Here is a 16,020-nt window from a genome sequence, read left to right as displayed (position 1 = left end):
GGCAGCGTTGGCGCTCCCCGGGCTGCGCGGCGGGTCCGGGCCGGCGCCGAGCGCTTCCTGCCGCGGGCCGAAGCCGCGCGCCCCGCGCGGGCGCTGCCCGAGCCGCCGAGAGCCGGGCCCCGCGCCGGGGAGGGGCTGCGGCGCCGGCCCGGCTGCGAGGGGGCAGCGCCGCGGGGGGGCGGGCAGCCGAGCCCCGCCGAGGGCAGCCGAGCCCCGCCGAGCCCCGCACGGCCCGGCCCCGCCCCGCCCCGCCCGCCGCCCCAGGAAGCGCAGGGCTTCAGCGCCCTGCCCGCCGCCGCCATGCATTGTGGGGCGGCAGCAGCAGAGCCAAGATGGCGGCCAGCAGGAGGCTGATGAAGGTAACAGGCAGCGCCGCGCCGGGCAGGGCCGGCGGGCGGGCACCCCCTAGGCTCCGGCGGCCCTCCGGGTGCGGGGGGTCGCCTCCCCGGCCGCGGCCCGGCGGGGCGGCCTCCTCCCCTCCCGTCGGCGGCACCCCGGGCTGGAGCGACCGGAACGGGAGCAGCCGGCATCTAGGCCGCGGCCGTGCGGGGCCTCGCCGTCTCCCCCGCCGCCGCCCCGGGCCCCGGCAGCGCTCCGCGGCCCCCGGCCGCCGCCCGGGGCTGGGCGGGGGCGCTCGGCGGGCGGCCCGGGCCGCCGCGGGCCGCCCCGTCCCCCTCCCTCGGGGGGCTCCCGCGGTGACTAAGCAAAGAGGAAGGGCCGGGGGGGACGGAAGCGCCGCTGCCGGGACGCCTCGGCCCCCGCCCCGGGCCGGGGCAATCCCCGGGGCGGCGGGAGAGGTCGCCCCGCCGCCGGCGGCGCCGCAGGCGCGGTGCGGGCCCCGGCCCCGGCCCTGCCCGCGGGAGGGCTCGGCCGGGCGGCGGGGAAGGGCCCTCTCCTCCCTCCCCGCGGGTGGGGGTTCTGCGCCCCCCCCCCCGCTCCTTCCTGGGTGAGGAGCCTTCCGCAAACGCCCAGGGACGAAATAATTTCGTTGTCGCTGTTTCGGAGAGTAACCTCTTCCTTGTATGAGTAAGAGGTTTATCACACTGAAACACGGACCTGGGCTCAGAAGTTTCCTCGTTGGCTGCAGACGCGGTAATGTTTTTGTCTTCGCTCTGTTTGTTCTAACGCGTGGATGATACTCGTAAACGTCCGCTCGGACTCGGTTGGGTTTTAACCAGGAGCGCGTATAGTTTACTGTAAAATGCTGCTTGGGACTGTGTTTCTCATGATTTTGCTTGAGGAGGAAGGTGGTACTTGGAAAGAAAACGATAACCGTTGCTCCCAAAGCATACGAGTCTATTTTATGTGTTGTATATAATTGCCAATTAACGTTACGAACTGCACGCAGTGGGGTTTGCCTAGGACATGCATACACAGTGGCATAAAATTTACTCATCTGTAAAATGCTATGGCAATGCGCTACAGTATTTGCATGCAAAGTACCTGTAACGTAAATCAGTAAACTTTACAGGCGAGTCCTGTGAAACATAGGGGAAAGACCCTGTAACTGTCGGGCGGTGTTTTAGCCTTATTAAAAGCCTGTCCCTGTGGGGGTGCAGCGTAACCGTGCACTAGGATTTGACAGATACGCGGGCGATTCCGTTAAACTTAGTATTTTAATGTCAGATTTCCAACTGGCTTCAAGGGCACGGACCTGTAATCGGGCTGGGATTTCACTAGGTCATGTAGACGGCAGGTTTTGAAGTTGCATTTCCTTAATTGTCCAGATATATAATTAATCATTATAACTCGGTCATTTTTGAAGAAACCAGTAGCTCAGCAGTGCTTTCGTAACACTAGTTTTGCTGTTTTAAATGTGCTATGGAGCGATTAAAAATTAAATAGTAAATGCGTTGTGTGCAGAGTCATTCATGTGTATTAAATCAGGAGGCATAAACCTTTAATTGTCCTTAAGGATCCTGATGAGATGGCATTTGTTTTTTTATTTCATTTTTGATAGCTGTTGTGTTTTGTCACAGCTTTAGTGTCATAATCAATGTCTGTTGCTTTATACTCAAGTAAGGTTCCTGTTAGTTTCAGGTAGTAAACGAGCATTTAATTTTATCTTTTTGTAAGGCAGCTTTTTCGCATGTTCTGAAAAAATCCATTATTTGTTCAAAAGCACATTGCTACTACTCTGCTAGGAAAAAAGTATATTTCCAGTTATTTTTTCTTTTAAAATTTAAAATAGAACATAAAAATGCGAAAGGCAAGAAAATTTGTTCTTAATATCTGCAGTACCTCTTGCTTTTCAGCCCCCCCACCAGTTCCACTATACTTTTAAAACGTTAGTTGGTACTTTAATCGTTCACTAAGATGCCGTACAAATGGGTTTTGACAATGTGACCTCCTCCTTTTCTAGAAAGACGGTGTGGCAGTTGCTCTTCAGAGGGAGTGGTGTAGGAAGGAAGGAGACATTGATAACTTCCCTCTTACATTTTTACTTTCATTTTTATTGCCTGATGTTTGTGGGTTGTGCGTGTTGGTGCCTTTTTTATGCCAGTTCCAGCGCTGTGAGGTGCTGTATCACAGGACCTGTAGAGGCTACTAAATAAGCAGCTACCGTCCGGCCTCTTGGGGAGTCGAGTCAGCCCCCGCGGCTTTGAGTTCTACCGTTCACCTCGGTAGGAACAAAGTAGGGCTCTTGCACAGATGATCCAGTCTGGGTTGCTGCACCATAATGTTTTGAAGGTCCAAACTTGCAGGTGTATCAACCTAATATCATTACTTAAGTTCCAAATTCACAGATCCACTTTAAAAAGTCTTTCGCTGTTTTGCAATATAGAAGAGTCTGTGGTGTGCCTTTCTCAGGGTCGTAGAATGATGAGTGATTATAACTAAAGGAAATAGAATTTTTCAGTGTGTCACTCAATTATGTTTAAAATAATTTAGGATGAGCATTAACTGTCTTTGAGCTAAATATCGAATTTGTCTTTCGTAATTGAGAATAAACTTTGAAGCTTTTATAGCAATTCCTATTTCCTTAGGGTCTTGCCAGCAGTTTGAAGTACTGCATTTTTTCTGGACTCGTGACCTGCATCGTAGTTATTCACATTAATCACAGCGGCTCAGAAAGGCTGAATGTAATAAGTTCATAGTAACGCGCTGTCTGCCTGTAGAGAACTGGGAGTATAAGTGTAGTTTCCACCTTGCGGGTGGAAGCGCGTGTCCTTTTCGGATTGCGGAAGCCATTTGTATCCTTCAATTTGCAATCTTCCTTGTGAAAGAAGCACTACAAGTTTTGCCATTGTACTTCTACAGTTCAATTTTAAACATTAAGTCAAGTTATAACAAGAATAAGATTGTCTTGTTATCTCAGGCTCTGTTTGAGCAAATTACATCTCCTAGGCCAAAGACCTTATTTATGGCCTATTTTTGCAGGGTTTTATACCATGAAGTAGGCAAACTGAAGTTTTCTCTACGGATTTACAAAAAATCAGTGGAGGTGTATCCTTCCCAGGAGCACACTTAGGTTAGCAAAAATGTGCAATAAACATAGCTAATGAATCATATTCCAGCGACATCTGAGGTGGAGTTTTGATCTATGAGCCACCATTGCACCTCTTCAAAGAGCCACAGTTGTCGAATCTTGACTCCATGAAATGTGAGAGGTGGGAATAAAGCAGTCTTTGTCAAGGATGTGTTGTTACGGACAATCTCTCAGGGTAAAAACAGGCAAATACGGAGTAATTGTATTTAGGAAAGGATCCAAGGCTTCTCTTTTAAGGGAGTTACTTTGCTTCATGACCCTTTCTCATACAAAGCAAATTGTCTCCAGACATGTATGACTGGGAACACAGATGTCCGAGAGACGCCAGAGATTTCCATGAAACACTTTTCACAGTTGCCACCCACTGATGGAAAACAAGCCGTTTTCCGTGCGAGATCCGTAGCTAAGTGCTCTGTGGAGAGGTAGTGGGTAGTTGCAAAGGGAAGGCTATTTCGGTGCTGGGTAGTCATAGTACGTACTTGGTGGTGTAGTAACGTGTGGTACTGAGAGGCACCTTCCGCAGGCGTTTTTAGGCAGCGTTTGAGAAGGCTGTCCCGTCCCAAGTGTGGAGCTGCTCCCGTCTGCGTTGATCCGCAGTATGATCGAGCTAAGGTGTCTGTAAGATCCGCGCTTTTGTTTCCTGGTTTTTAGATGTTCAAAAGTATCTTTAGCATTAAAAATTGAAAATACATTTTTAAAGAGCAGATAACACTTCGCATATGAAGTGAGGTACGTAGACAATTATTTTATTGTTTTTACTCTGCTTCCATAATTGCGTACTCAAACGTTTATGCGACTGTTGAACTCCAGGATAAAACACAAACACAAGGCCGCACCCAGGTACCTGCAGTAGATGGCCTGCGATCTCCAGCATGCTGTGGTCTTGTAAACACCGTAGCCCTTCCAAATAAAGGGATTTTAAACAACTTTGATATTTGAAAAACAATTCTAAATGGATCCAAACGCCGGTTCTCAGTAACAAGGGAAATGTGGTTTTGAGCAATGTATGATTGTCCTTACGCAGAAGTGAGAATACCGATTCATTTTCCCTTTCTGAAACTGAGAATCGAGAAAAGGATTTTTAATCAAATGAAAATGGTTTGTCAATAAGTAGCATTACTCAGTAAATAAAAGGTATGTGAATATACAGGGTTGTAATGTTGCAAGTGGAAACTTAATAATAGTTCCTACAAGAGCTAGAATCTGTTTGGGTTTTTTGTTGGTTTTGTTTTGGGGTTTTTTTTAATTAAATTTGATTTTAAGGTGTTTTAACACTTCTCTGTACTGTATGAGATTCAGAAAGTAAAACTGGGCAGTTCCTTGTCAGTGTCTTGAAGCCTGTTTAACTTTGTCACACTTCTCTTAGGGAATGTGTTTATAAACAGGTAAACATAAATTGTAAACGCTAGAGAAACATGGTTTAGAGTTATTTCAGTAGACTTTTATTTTTCTTTGTGCATTTAATAGCATTTTGGGCTTGATGCAGAAGTTACTGAAGTCAGTGTGAGCTCTTACACTTATTCCCGTTTGTCTTCACTGCATTTTCCTACCTGGCTTGTTTTTTTTGTTTTTTGGAGAAGTCCCAAAACTGGAAAGATGCATGGTCAAAACAGTTGCAGTTGCAGGGTTTTTAAAATAGTACATTTTAAGCTGATGCCACTTAATTTTCTTTTTAATTTCAAACATTTAATTTTTGCTTTGAACAGCACAAATGATTGCACAATATTGAAAATCAAAATTGTAACTCCTTATTGATTACATATGAGAGGTAGTATGTATTTTTATGACTACCTTCAGCATTATACTTAAAGATCAGAGACCACCTCTGAAACAATGTTTTCTCCTTTTCACGTGCTGTGTATAACACTTCCTCTGAACACATCCAAGCTACAAACATCACATCTCGAGAGAGCCCCGTGAAATAAGACGACATTTCTGTTTTACAGATGGGAAGGCAGCGCAGCAAGGTCACGTGCAAGGTTGATAACAGTGTGGGGAATGAAAGACTGATCGAAATTCTTACTGCAGTCTTCTAACCTTTAGTTACGCTCCTCCTGTGCTCCTTTAATTATGTTACGTGACAAAATTAAGGGGTGGAGGACAAGAAAAGGAATTAATCTATTTACTGTCTGCCTAGACTCTTAAGTGTTATTTTGAAAGAAATATCTGGACTGTATCCTTTTACCTCATGAAGTAATTCTTGTCCCTTTGGAGTCGCTCAAGCCGATGTTAAACGCAGTATTAACTTCTAATCTGTGCTGTTTGAAAGTATTTAGTAGCTCATTCACTTTTTTAACAGCACATTTATGCTGTAGTTGTGTCTGCCTCTGTGTCTCTGAGGCAGTTAGATCTTTATTATGGGTTTTGGCAGTTGCCAAGAAAACCAAAACCAAAACACCCCTCCCCAACCCTTGAATTGTGAATGCTGAATCTCTTAGTACATCTCCTGATGTACTAGACACTAAAAGCCTGACTTGCAAGTGTAGTATTACATTGTATTTGTGGGGATAGTGGTATGAAAAAAAGCTATTTGTAAATAAGCCTAACATGGAATTGATGAATTTGGAGTGGAGTATGAAATCTGAAACACTTCTAGTATAAGAAAAGTAATTTCTCATATCAATTGGAACCTGTCTTAAGCGTGTAGTTCAGGCAAGTCCTCTGCCAAGGTGGGCTTGATTCTCCATGACCTCTGCAGCCACGCCTGCGTGTGAGGAAAAGCCTTGCCTGGTTTATCCCCATCTATTCCCAAGGCAGCAGAAGGAAGCACAGGATACAGTCCGATACACTGCAGTCACTTGCTACTTTTTTTATTTTGGAAGTTAACTCCTGCAAAGGCTTCCCTGTCAGTTTGAAGAGGAAGGTGTCCTGAATCATTTTCTGCTAGTTCTTTAGTGTCCTCTAGGCTGTTTAATTGCCTCTCTCATGTGGTGGACTTGAGGGAAAATAGGGAGCAATTTGCATATTTGTTTTAAACTTTTCTTTGCTTTCATACAAAGTTTTACAACTTTGTAATGATCTCTGTACTGGATTCTTGCATTTCCTAATTCAGCGTGCAATTTTTTAACCTGAATCTAATTACAAAATGTAGGTGTTTAATTTTCCAGTAATGTGAAGCTATGCTTTTCTAATTTGTTTTATGAGCTTAATAGCATACCTGAATTATGGAGTCGTAGTCCTCCCTTTGTCTGTGTCTGGGCAATTGTTCCGTGGGCCAGAAGCGGTGTAACGCTATCATCTGAACCTGGGATAAAAGCTGCTGGAGGGAAGCTGCGCTCCCGCTGGGACATTATGGGGGGGATTTCTGTCGTAGGTGTAATGGTTTTAATATAGTAACAAGAAAACTGTCTAACCTCATTTTCCTTTCCTTGTTTTAGAGTGAAGGCACTTGTGGTGCATGGTTATTCATGCTTAAATAAGTACTGGTTAATTAGCTTATTTTGTTCCCAGTGTTTGATGCGTTGTTACATCTAATGTGGAATGGGATTTATCCCTTTTATACGCTGTGGAGCAGTGGTTTGCTAGGACCTCACAGTTCTGTACGTGTAGAGAGTGAGCCGCTCAAAACGCTGCTCTGTTCCAGGAAACAGTTGCTACACTACGGCTTATACATCATTTAAAATATAAAAATGCTAAATACTTGTTCTGGTGATGCCTGGATCACTAGCTGATCAAAAATGGTTTGACTGGTGGTTGACTGGTAGAGAAAGATACCTTGTTCAAGAGGGATACAGCTATAAAGAGACGTGTCTTAATATATACTGTTAACTTTCAGGTACAAAACGGAGATAAAGCTGTATCTTCTCAAGTTATGGGTCTAAATAAGGCTCGTTTGGCTTAGATTGGTATTTTTCTGGGTTTGCATCAATTTAAGTTGGTAATGCAGGGATTTGTTAGTTTTCAGTTGAAATAATTGGCCTGTTCAGTGACTTCATCCCTGTTCAAAACTGTTATGAAATAATTCTTCCAAATCACTGTTTTCATTCAGACAAGTCCTAAGATGCACTTTATTTCTGTGCTTCGCAAAGTTATCAATAGCCTGTAACCAAAGGCACTGAGAGATACAAAGGCTTTTGAGATACAAAAACCTTTTTAAATGCACTTTTTTAATACTTCATTGTATCTGTAATGATGTTAATAACAAGGCATTTTTGTAGTTTCCTGACATATCAAAAAATAACGTTTTTTTATACCTTGTCTTGGAAGATTTTACTTCTCATAGGTGCAAAATTTTCTTTCTTATTTGTGCGGGTTGCCACTGCTAAAACCTCAAGCTTCTTTAACATTCAAGAAACCCACATTGACCTCTAAACATTTTGAAAAAGAAATATAAGCATCTCGCTTAATACTGTTATTAACTTACACTTACACTTTGCTTGCTTTTCAGGAGCTTGAAGAAATCCGCAAATGTGGAATGAAAAACTTCCGTAATATCCAGGTCGATGAAGCTAATTTATTGACCTGGCAAGGGCTTATTGTTCCTGTGAGTACAGACTACTTCTTATTCTAACGGGCTTTAACATAAAATGAGGATCATTTGTATCTCATAAATCCACAGTTTAGTAGTGCTGCTGGTGACCATTAGGTAATTTTTGCACCCTGACAAGAATCTCTGTTATTATTATAAAACCAGGCTTTCAGAGTTGTGGGTTTGTGCAGAAGCTAGTCATTTATAAATACAACGTTAAGTTTATAGAGATTATACTTCAGCATCTTAAACATACTCTGGGTGGTGAAGTATGGTCCTGGATTTAATTCTTGTCTCCCTTCCGACATCTTGTGTAATCTTGGGCAAACAGCGTAATCTTCCTGTCTCGTTTTGAGTGTCTTCTGTGTTTTGTTTTATCAAAGTCTGCTGACGGTAGTAGGTGTTTCTTGCAACTAGTGTGAAGGAAAAGCCATACGTAATTGAAAGGTGTTCTGGGCTTCTCTGATCAGTGCCTGCCTGGATGCTTCCTAATTGTAGGCCTGGTGCGACACGTGGCTACAGCTGACGAGGGCTGTGGACGCAGCGATGGCACTGGGTTACTTGGGAGAGGTGTTGGAAGGGGGTTTGTAGCAAATGAGGTTTGTAGTTTATCACATTAAGCTAGAAGTACAAAATCTACATTATCATAGGAAAAAGCCTGAAGTATGAAATATTTTGTTTATTCCTTAACAGATTTTTTTTTTTTCCCCTTAAATTGACTAGATTTATTTCTAGGATAAAATCGAGTGTTGGAAAAAGTTTGATGCAAGGAAAAGGTTTGGATTTTCAGAAGTGAGTTCTTTAAAAGAAAGTCTACTTATTTAGGCATTAATTAATGCAAAAAAAAACCAACCCAACACTTGAATTTTTTAAAAGCACTAAAATCTTTTAAGAGAATGTTTAATAGAAGTAAATAACCACACTATTAGTCAAATAGAGAGGGATTTGTTAATAAGGGGAAAGCAGGAAATCTAGTATGTTGAATTCCTTGGTTGAAAGTCACTTGGGTTTCTTTTCCACTGCCATAGCTCATGCTCCCTTTGTGACAGGAGCTGCTGTTAAGTCTGCAGGAATAGAGGCTGTGCCACCGGGCATCAGTTCTGCTTTTCCTTGGGTGCTACCTAAGAGGTCCCCCGACCGGTGTCAATCTGTCTTTTTATTATAAGACTTCGAAACATCTCTTTAGCCGTGCCTCTGCTTTGTTCGTTGGAGACCATTCCCGAATTCAGATCGCACAGGCTGAGATAATGGCTAGGCCTTTGCACTTTAAATACTGTAGAATACATTCGGTTTACTGTTTACTTATATTCCTGCAAGTAATTCCTTTGAGTGGTTGAGGCTACTCTTGCAAATAAAGCAAGCAGGATTTGACGTTAAAATTTGACAGCGCTGAGAAACCATACGCTTCAATAAGCCACTCTGATATTCGTGGTTCACGTGTAACAGTTTACTGCTTTGATGATACTTTGAAGCAGTACAAGGTTGGTAAAATGACTAATGAAGCAAAACACGAAAATACTTGTTTATTTCTGTTAAAATTAGCAACGTGTGGCGTACAGAACCTATTTTTAACAGTTTCTGCTCACCAGAGTATGAGCTTAGTGTTTGTTTTGCAAGGGTTCACAGCATCACGAGTGTTTGCACATTGTTGCAGTGAACTGTGCTTCGTACCTGCCCCTTGGTTTATGATGTGCCCTGTTACAAGGGCAATAGCCTTAAATTCACTACTGGTAGAGGTAAGAGGGAATTTTGCCATGAAATTATACTTCCTATAGCAATTAATAAAGTGTTGTGTTGACCTGTTCAGAGAGTAGTATAGTGTATTATTTTGAGGATATGCTATAGAAGATGCTTTAGTCAGTGTAATTTTTTTAGCTATTGCAATGCTGGAGTTGGCTTAAAAATCTAGTATACACGCTGCTTGCAAGTTTAATGTTTTTGCTGAGTTTTTGCTTTTGAAGTTTTATATGCTGTTTCCATTTTAGAAAATGTTCTTGCTTAGGGTTTAAAGACATACTAACTCACACTTTTGTAGGACTAACCAGTTACTGATTATTAACTCTATAATTAGGCATTATTTTGGTCAGTTTCTTAATGAAGGTGTGAAAGATACACAGGTTAATATTTTTAGCAGTGTTCACACAGAATTACTGTGAAAGATACTGCTTTTAAAGTTTTTGTTGTATGTAACATGTTTTGTTCTTCAGAAGAACTGTTAGTTTTTAAGGGTGTTTGCTCGATGGAGAAGCAAATTGTCAACTTTTTTTCCTGTTCTAAACTGTAGGCTAAGGTAGTTTATGTACTGTGTGTTGGAAAGGTACGCTATTTGTTTAACCTCACCATCAAAACGAGACTATCTACCCCAGGCTCCTTGTTCTTGTCAGAGATACTGTTGGTGTACCATGGCTTTCATTTCGCTTAATCAAAACTGCTTGCTGTGGACAAACTTCTGCAGAGCAAAAATACTCCAGGTGAATGGGAGTCGTGTTTGTCGCTTGTCTTTCAGTATTCATAATTCTGCTTCTCTCCCTTGTCAGTGTCAAAATAAATACAACAAATTATTGGAAATTAATTGCTTGACTGTTCTGTGTTTTGTCTATTTAAAACATGAACAACTCTTTACATACGTTTTTGGTTCAATTTATTGGTGAGTTATAATGAAGAACTGTTCTGACTGAGAGTCAAGCAGAAAATGGATGTGTTTAAGCCAAGTCAGTTCCCGTATCAGTTCACTGAACAGCCTCACAAAAATTACAGCATGTGATGGAGGTAAGAACAAGTGAGCCGCGGGGGAGAGGGCACTAACTGCCTAAGTTGTCACCACCACCAAAAGTTATTTGTTAAACTTCCAAAGCTTTTAGGATTGCTTGGATAAAAAGTTATTTTAAAGCCACTCTAGTTACCTCTTCCCTTGACTGCAGAAATTGTGCTGTACTTCTTGGAAACGCACACCCAGACTTCTCCGTATGGATGAAACTAAAATGTTTTCTGTTGAGTAATATTTTAACAGAACGCTCCCCACCCCCAAATATTGGTAAACCTTTTTTAACTTCTGGAGTGGGCTTGATTGCAGGGAATGGTCTGGTTGTTACTGAAGAATGTGTGTCATTATACTTGACACCAACTGGAAACTCTCATCCTTTGGTTCTCGTTCCCAGAGTGTTTGGAAAGGCTTCATGCCATAGTTACTGTTTTCAGTGCAGAATGGTATTTTCGTAAGCTTTAAATGTAGCAGTGGTTTATTTTTTCTTCTGCCTTTCTTCTGCAGTTAGTATTTGAAGCAGTATCAGTAGTCTCACAGGTTTTCTAAATGAGATTCTGGGCATTGTTGTTTCTGTTTCTGTGCATGAAGAACTACTTCGCTTACTTCACGGTTCTCTCATCATGCTCCTTCAAAAATGATCCGATCAGAGTGGGTGCTAAACCAGCATACAAATTCAGAATGTTCTCATCGGCAGACGCAGTGAATATCTATCTTTAGTACCAGTGAGTGCTCAGCAGATTTTTGTGTAGTCAGCACAAAAACGTTCTCGGAACATATAGGGAGATCTGACAAATGAAATTGCTTTGCCGTTTGTACCACCATGTTGTGAGACACGTGAAATAACCAGGTTTAGAGAAATCAGTTTTCCTTGCCAGGCTTCTTGTTTCTATCTTGGAAAGGGTCTACAATGTTTTTTGAAATACAAAGTTCGGAATAAAACTACTTATTAGATAGGACCTTGAGTTTGGAGTAAATGGGACTGGATGCTTTCTTACCAGTAGAAATGTCAGCCAGCTTTTTCCAGGGTGCATCCCAGTGTTGTAGAGGTTGTATTGCCTCTCTCTTACCAAATCGGTTTTGATGTTTCCTGACTCATAGACGTGGCAGTATGTGTTGGAAGAAGGTGCCTTTAGAAGAGGTCATTTGATAGGTCGAGGTCTGGAGCGTGCTTTTTCTTAATTGTATCCATTAGAATATGCCAAGGTCTTAACATTTCTGCCTTTTTGTTGCAGGACAATCCTCCGTATGATAAAGGAGCCTTCAGAATCGAAATCAACTTCCCAGCAGAATATCCATTCAAACCTCCTAAGATTACATTTAAAACAAAGATCTATCACCCTAACATCGATGAAAAGGGGCAGGTTTGTCTGCCAGTAATTAGTGCTGAAAACTGGAAGCCAGCAACCAAAACTGACCAAGGTAGGACTCCGTGTGGAGAAAGAACTCGATATCGAGAAACTTTGTATTGTGTTTAAATTTAAAGCTAATAGCGCTTCAGCTTGTCAGCTGGTCACTGCTCGTATGGTATATTCATTGTCGTAAGGTTTGTGTCATGAATCACGTGTTGTGAGCTCTTTTGGAGTCTCATTTTGTTACTGGAACGTAAGGTAATGACACTGACGCGTGGCACGTCCACCTCCAGGAAACCACAAAGCTCTTCATGACTGAAGAGTTTATTAAGGAAGCGTCCTCAGCATACTTACAAATTCTGGTGGTAGATTGTGTGGGGGTTATTTTGTGTTTCTTTTTAAACAGTGACTTTATAATCCTCTTCATTCGCGGATGTTTCAAAGAAAGGGTCTGAAACCTCAAGGCTTTGTATGTTTTATAATCTCTGCCATGTGGTTCGGTGAGTTGAATGTATGGTTTGAAATATCTAGGGAGTCATAAACAAAACATAACACCAATTAACTCTTAGTTCTTAAAAGATTGCCGCTGTGAGGCTTACTGTGTAGAGTGTCTTTGGATGAGAATTTAAATATTTTAAGGAAAAAAGTTTCATGAGGTTCTGTGGCAGACTGAGAGTGTGATCTGAGTAGGTTTTTTCTGTTGTTGTTGCTTCCATTAGTTGTTGGGGTGAGAATTTCATGTTTTCTGGCAGGAAATGATTAGTTTGATATTAAGCATTTATTATAGTACACACAGAAAGAGGAAACATCCTTGCAAAAACTGCGTATTTTTTAATAGTATTAATTCAGAATGAGTAGCAGTTTAGTCCAGTGCAAGAGCTTCAGTGACACTGAAGTATCTTGCTCTGTAGGAGAAAGTATTTCCCTCTTCCAGGCTCCTCTTTAAGGTTGTTTTCACTTGAACTGTTTTCCTGATAGTAAAAAATGCTGTACTTAAGATTTTTTTTTTTTCTGTGTACTTCTGTACGCTAATAAAACTACTTAGAGTTTGCATGATCTTGCCCCAAAGACAAAACAGGAAAATTCCTGTAGTTGTTTCGGAAAAGATCAAGCAGTAGAATGTTGGGGAAAGCAGAGGTGGCAGCAAAAAACCTGTTATACTCAAATAGGTCAGTGAAGATTTCACGATTTGTTGTTGGTTTATCCCGGACTATACAGGACAAAGATCCTTGGGAGAGATGAAGTGGAAACAATGTGTAGAAGGTTTCTGTTAACACCTTAGCAGTTGGCTTAATCTTACGAGCCTTCTCTAGTTAAGTAAAGGAGTGACGTCCCTACCTAGCTCGAAATGCAAGTCGGCATCAGTTGGAACTGCTGAAGCAATCGTCTGCGTGCAGGAAACAGTCCGTGTCTCCCTGAGGAGTAGCAATTCCCTTTCTATCTGAGAGAGTGAAAAAAAGCTATGTTAAAATCAGAATTTGGAACAAACACTGGGTGCCAAAATATTGCAAATCTCTGTTTCTGCTGTTTTGTGGTCTTTTGTTTCTCTTTTAACTCTCTCTTCAAGAAGTTGTTTTAGCGTCAATGTCTGTTGTTACTGCATCCTTGTATGAACCTGCGACAATGTTATTACAGCCCTGCTTAAGCGTCCATTCCTTTTTCTCCAGAACTCTTCTGCACTGAAAAATAAACTTCAGTCTGTTTGCTCCTTGGGCCTTTCTCAAGGAAATAATGCAACGTTATTAGTACAGCATCAGAGGGATTGGTTTTGATCAGTCGGGCGTCAAGAAAGCGGAGGGATTAGGTTCATCATAAATCATTAACTCACCTTTCATGTACTAAATGTGCATCTTACTGCTGTGCTTTTTATTAATTTATGCTTAATATTAAAACAGACTATTGTGACAGTATAGTTTTAAAGTGCTGTGGATATTGAGGCAACTCCTGTTAGGACAATCCTAAATTTTTTTGGCTTGTGTGTTAAATAACCTCAGTAACAGAGTAACGCTTTTCTCTGTAGCGTTTTACTGAGTGAAAAGGGATTGTCGCGTGCAGAGCTGATGCTCGTTTCATAAGTGGTCATTAATATGATGGCAGTTGTCCACAGTAACTCACCAGTCCTGGACTTAGAAGTCAGCTAATATCATTTCTGCATTCCTTAGATAGTTTGTTGCCGTTTAAACTCTGGTTTGTGGTAAGAAATGTTCCTGTTTAGCAAGATAGCGACAGGCGTACTTCTCTGGATTTTGAGTATTTGTTTTGAGGCGTGTTCCCCGTTCCTATCGGGTAAGGGTGGAAAAGAGTACGAGCATGAAAAGGTTGATGCTCTGAAGAAGCAATTCTTTCTTAGCCATAGGAGAGTATTTCGGATAGGATGCCAGTTACATGGGAAATAATTTGTAGTGCATTTTGGTCTCTATTCAAGTTGATTTTGTGTACGATTTTCTGGTGTTCGTTCATGGTCATTGAACTAAATCTTGGCATATTGCTATAGCTTATCCATGCTCTGCTTTTGAAAAGACCCTAGGTTTATGGGGATGTATTTAAATGCAGTTAAAGCTCTTTTCTTACTGGGGGATTCTGCTTGCATTTTGATTTTTAAAAATTAACCATCTTAGTCTCTGACGGTATTTATACTTCTTTTGACAGTAATCCAGTCCCTCATAGCACTGGTGAATGATCCACAGCCCGAGCATCCCCTTCGGGCTGACCTAGCTGAAGAATACTCTAAGGACCGTAAAAAATTCTGTAAGAACGCTGAAGAGTTTACAAAGAAATATGGTGAAAAGCGACCAGTGGACTAAAATCTGACACAATCGATGTCAGCAACGTATGCTAGAAGATCGGAGCAGTGCATTTGAGACACCCCGTAAAGCAGGACTCTATGGAAAATTGACAAGTGCCACCTTTCGATGTTAACTTGTGGCTGTTACTAACTTTCTACAGTTTTCTTAATCAAAAGTGGGCTAGGTAACCTGTAAAGAAAGGATTAAAATTTAAGATGTTCTAGTTCTGCTTTCTTTGTTTAAAAATCACTGCTTCAATATACTTTAAAGTATTCTGTTTTCTTTTTCTTGTCAGAATTTATCAAAAATATCTTAGACTTATATTCTGCCCTTAAATTGAAGAGGTTGTGGCTGTCATTTCTTATTTTTACTTGCAGTTCGCACTATCTTGAGTTCATTTAATTCTTCATTGGATTTTATCCCCCTCCCCAAACCGATGTCTTAGAAAAAAGATCCCAGTTCTGGCAGAAAATGATTGAGTGTTCGGCAGTTTTGTTTACTTTTCTTTTTAAATGTTGCACTGTGCTTTGTGGGACTTGTTGCAAGTTCCCCTTGACTTCAGTTTGTAACATAATAAACAAAAAACAAACAAACCCCACAAAAACAATCAGAAATAATGTCCAGGTCTTATGTAAATCTGGCTGATGTTACCACAAAATGTTTATTAAACGGGGAAACCCAAGTTCTTGTGTGCGTCATTGAATTAAAATATGGCTTATGTCCTGCTTGTGGAAAACTTTGGAAAAAAAATTCTGTAGCCAACGACTAGTGGAATGTGACTACAAACTTCTTTCACTTCTATTCTTAATACCTATGCAGAGTAGCGAGGGAAACGTGCACAGAACAACATTGCAACCAGTTCAGAAGTACTAAATCTGACAGCACTGCTAGTCATCTTAGAACATTTTTTCCATCAGAATGCGTAAGAAACATCTGTGTTTTATGGGATGGCACTCGCCACTTCCCAGCCCAGTTGCTGTACGGTTCTTACCGAAAATGGTTTGAGAGGAGGATTAAGCAATAACCTGTAATGGAGCACGCTTCAGTACTACTGTTCCTATGTTCTAAAACCACACAGGTTAGATGACTTAATGAGCACTTCAAGTATTGTTCCATCATTCTAACTTCATCAGGCAGAGCTGTTTCCCTGTTGCTCCAGGGCA

The 16,020-nt window shown here is 41.7% G+C and overlaps 1 protein-coding gene across 1 annotated transcript; it reads left to right on the top strand.

Annotated features, from left to right (window-relative positions):
* The first annotated feature begins 257 nt into the window (after positions 1 to 257).
* Positions 258 to 15,539, top strand: UBE2L3 (ubiquitin conjugating enzyme E2 L3). The gene is made up of 4 exons (XM_087754277.1): positions 258 to 359; positions 7,878 to 7,973; positions 11,955 to 12,141; positions 14,721 to 15,539. The coding sequence occupies exons 1-4, from the start codon at positions 333 to 335 to the stop codon at positions 14,873 to 14,875; spliced, it is 465 nt and encodes a 154-aa protein (XP_087610403.1). The 5' UTR covers positions 258 to 332; the 3' UTR covers positions 14,876 to 15,539.
* Positions 15,540 to 16,020: the final 481 nt, after the last annotated feature.

This window comes from Nipponia nippon, unplaced genomic scaffold (genome assembly GCF_047370975.1).
Source record: "Nipponia nippon isolate SJK-2023a ecotype South Korea unplaced genomic scaffold, ASM4737097v1 scaffold_18, whole genome shotgun sequence".
NCBI lineage: Eukaryota > Metazoa > Chordata > Aves > Pelecaniformes > Threskiornithidae > Nipponia > Nipponia nippon.
Note: the sequence above shows the minus strand (reverse complement) of the source record. Positions and strands in the feature narration are given on the sequence as shown.

Coding starts and splice junctions, on each gene's coding strand:
- UBE2L3 (XM_087754277.1), top strand. CDS start 333: ATGGCGGCCAGCAGGAGGCTGATGAAG. Junction 360..7,877: donor CCAGCAGGAGGCTGATGAAG/GTAACAGGCAGC, acceptor CTTGCTTTTCAG/GAGCTTGAAGAAATCCGCAA. Junction 12,142..14,720: donor AGCAACCAAAACTGACCAAG/GTAGGACTCCGT, acceptor TTCTTTTGACAG/TAATCCAGTCCCTCATAGCA.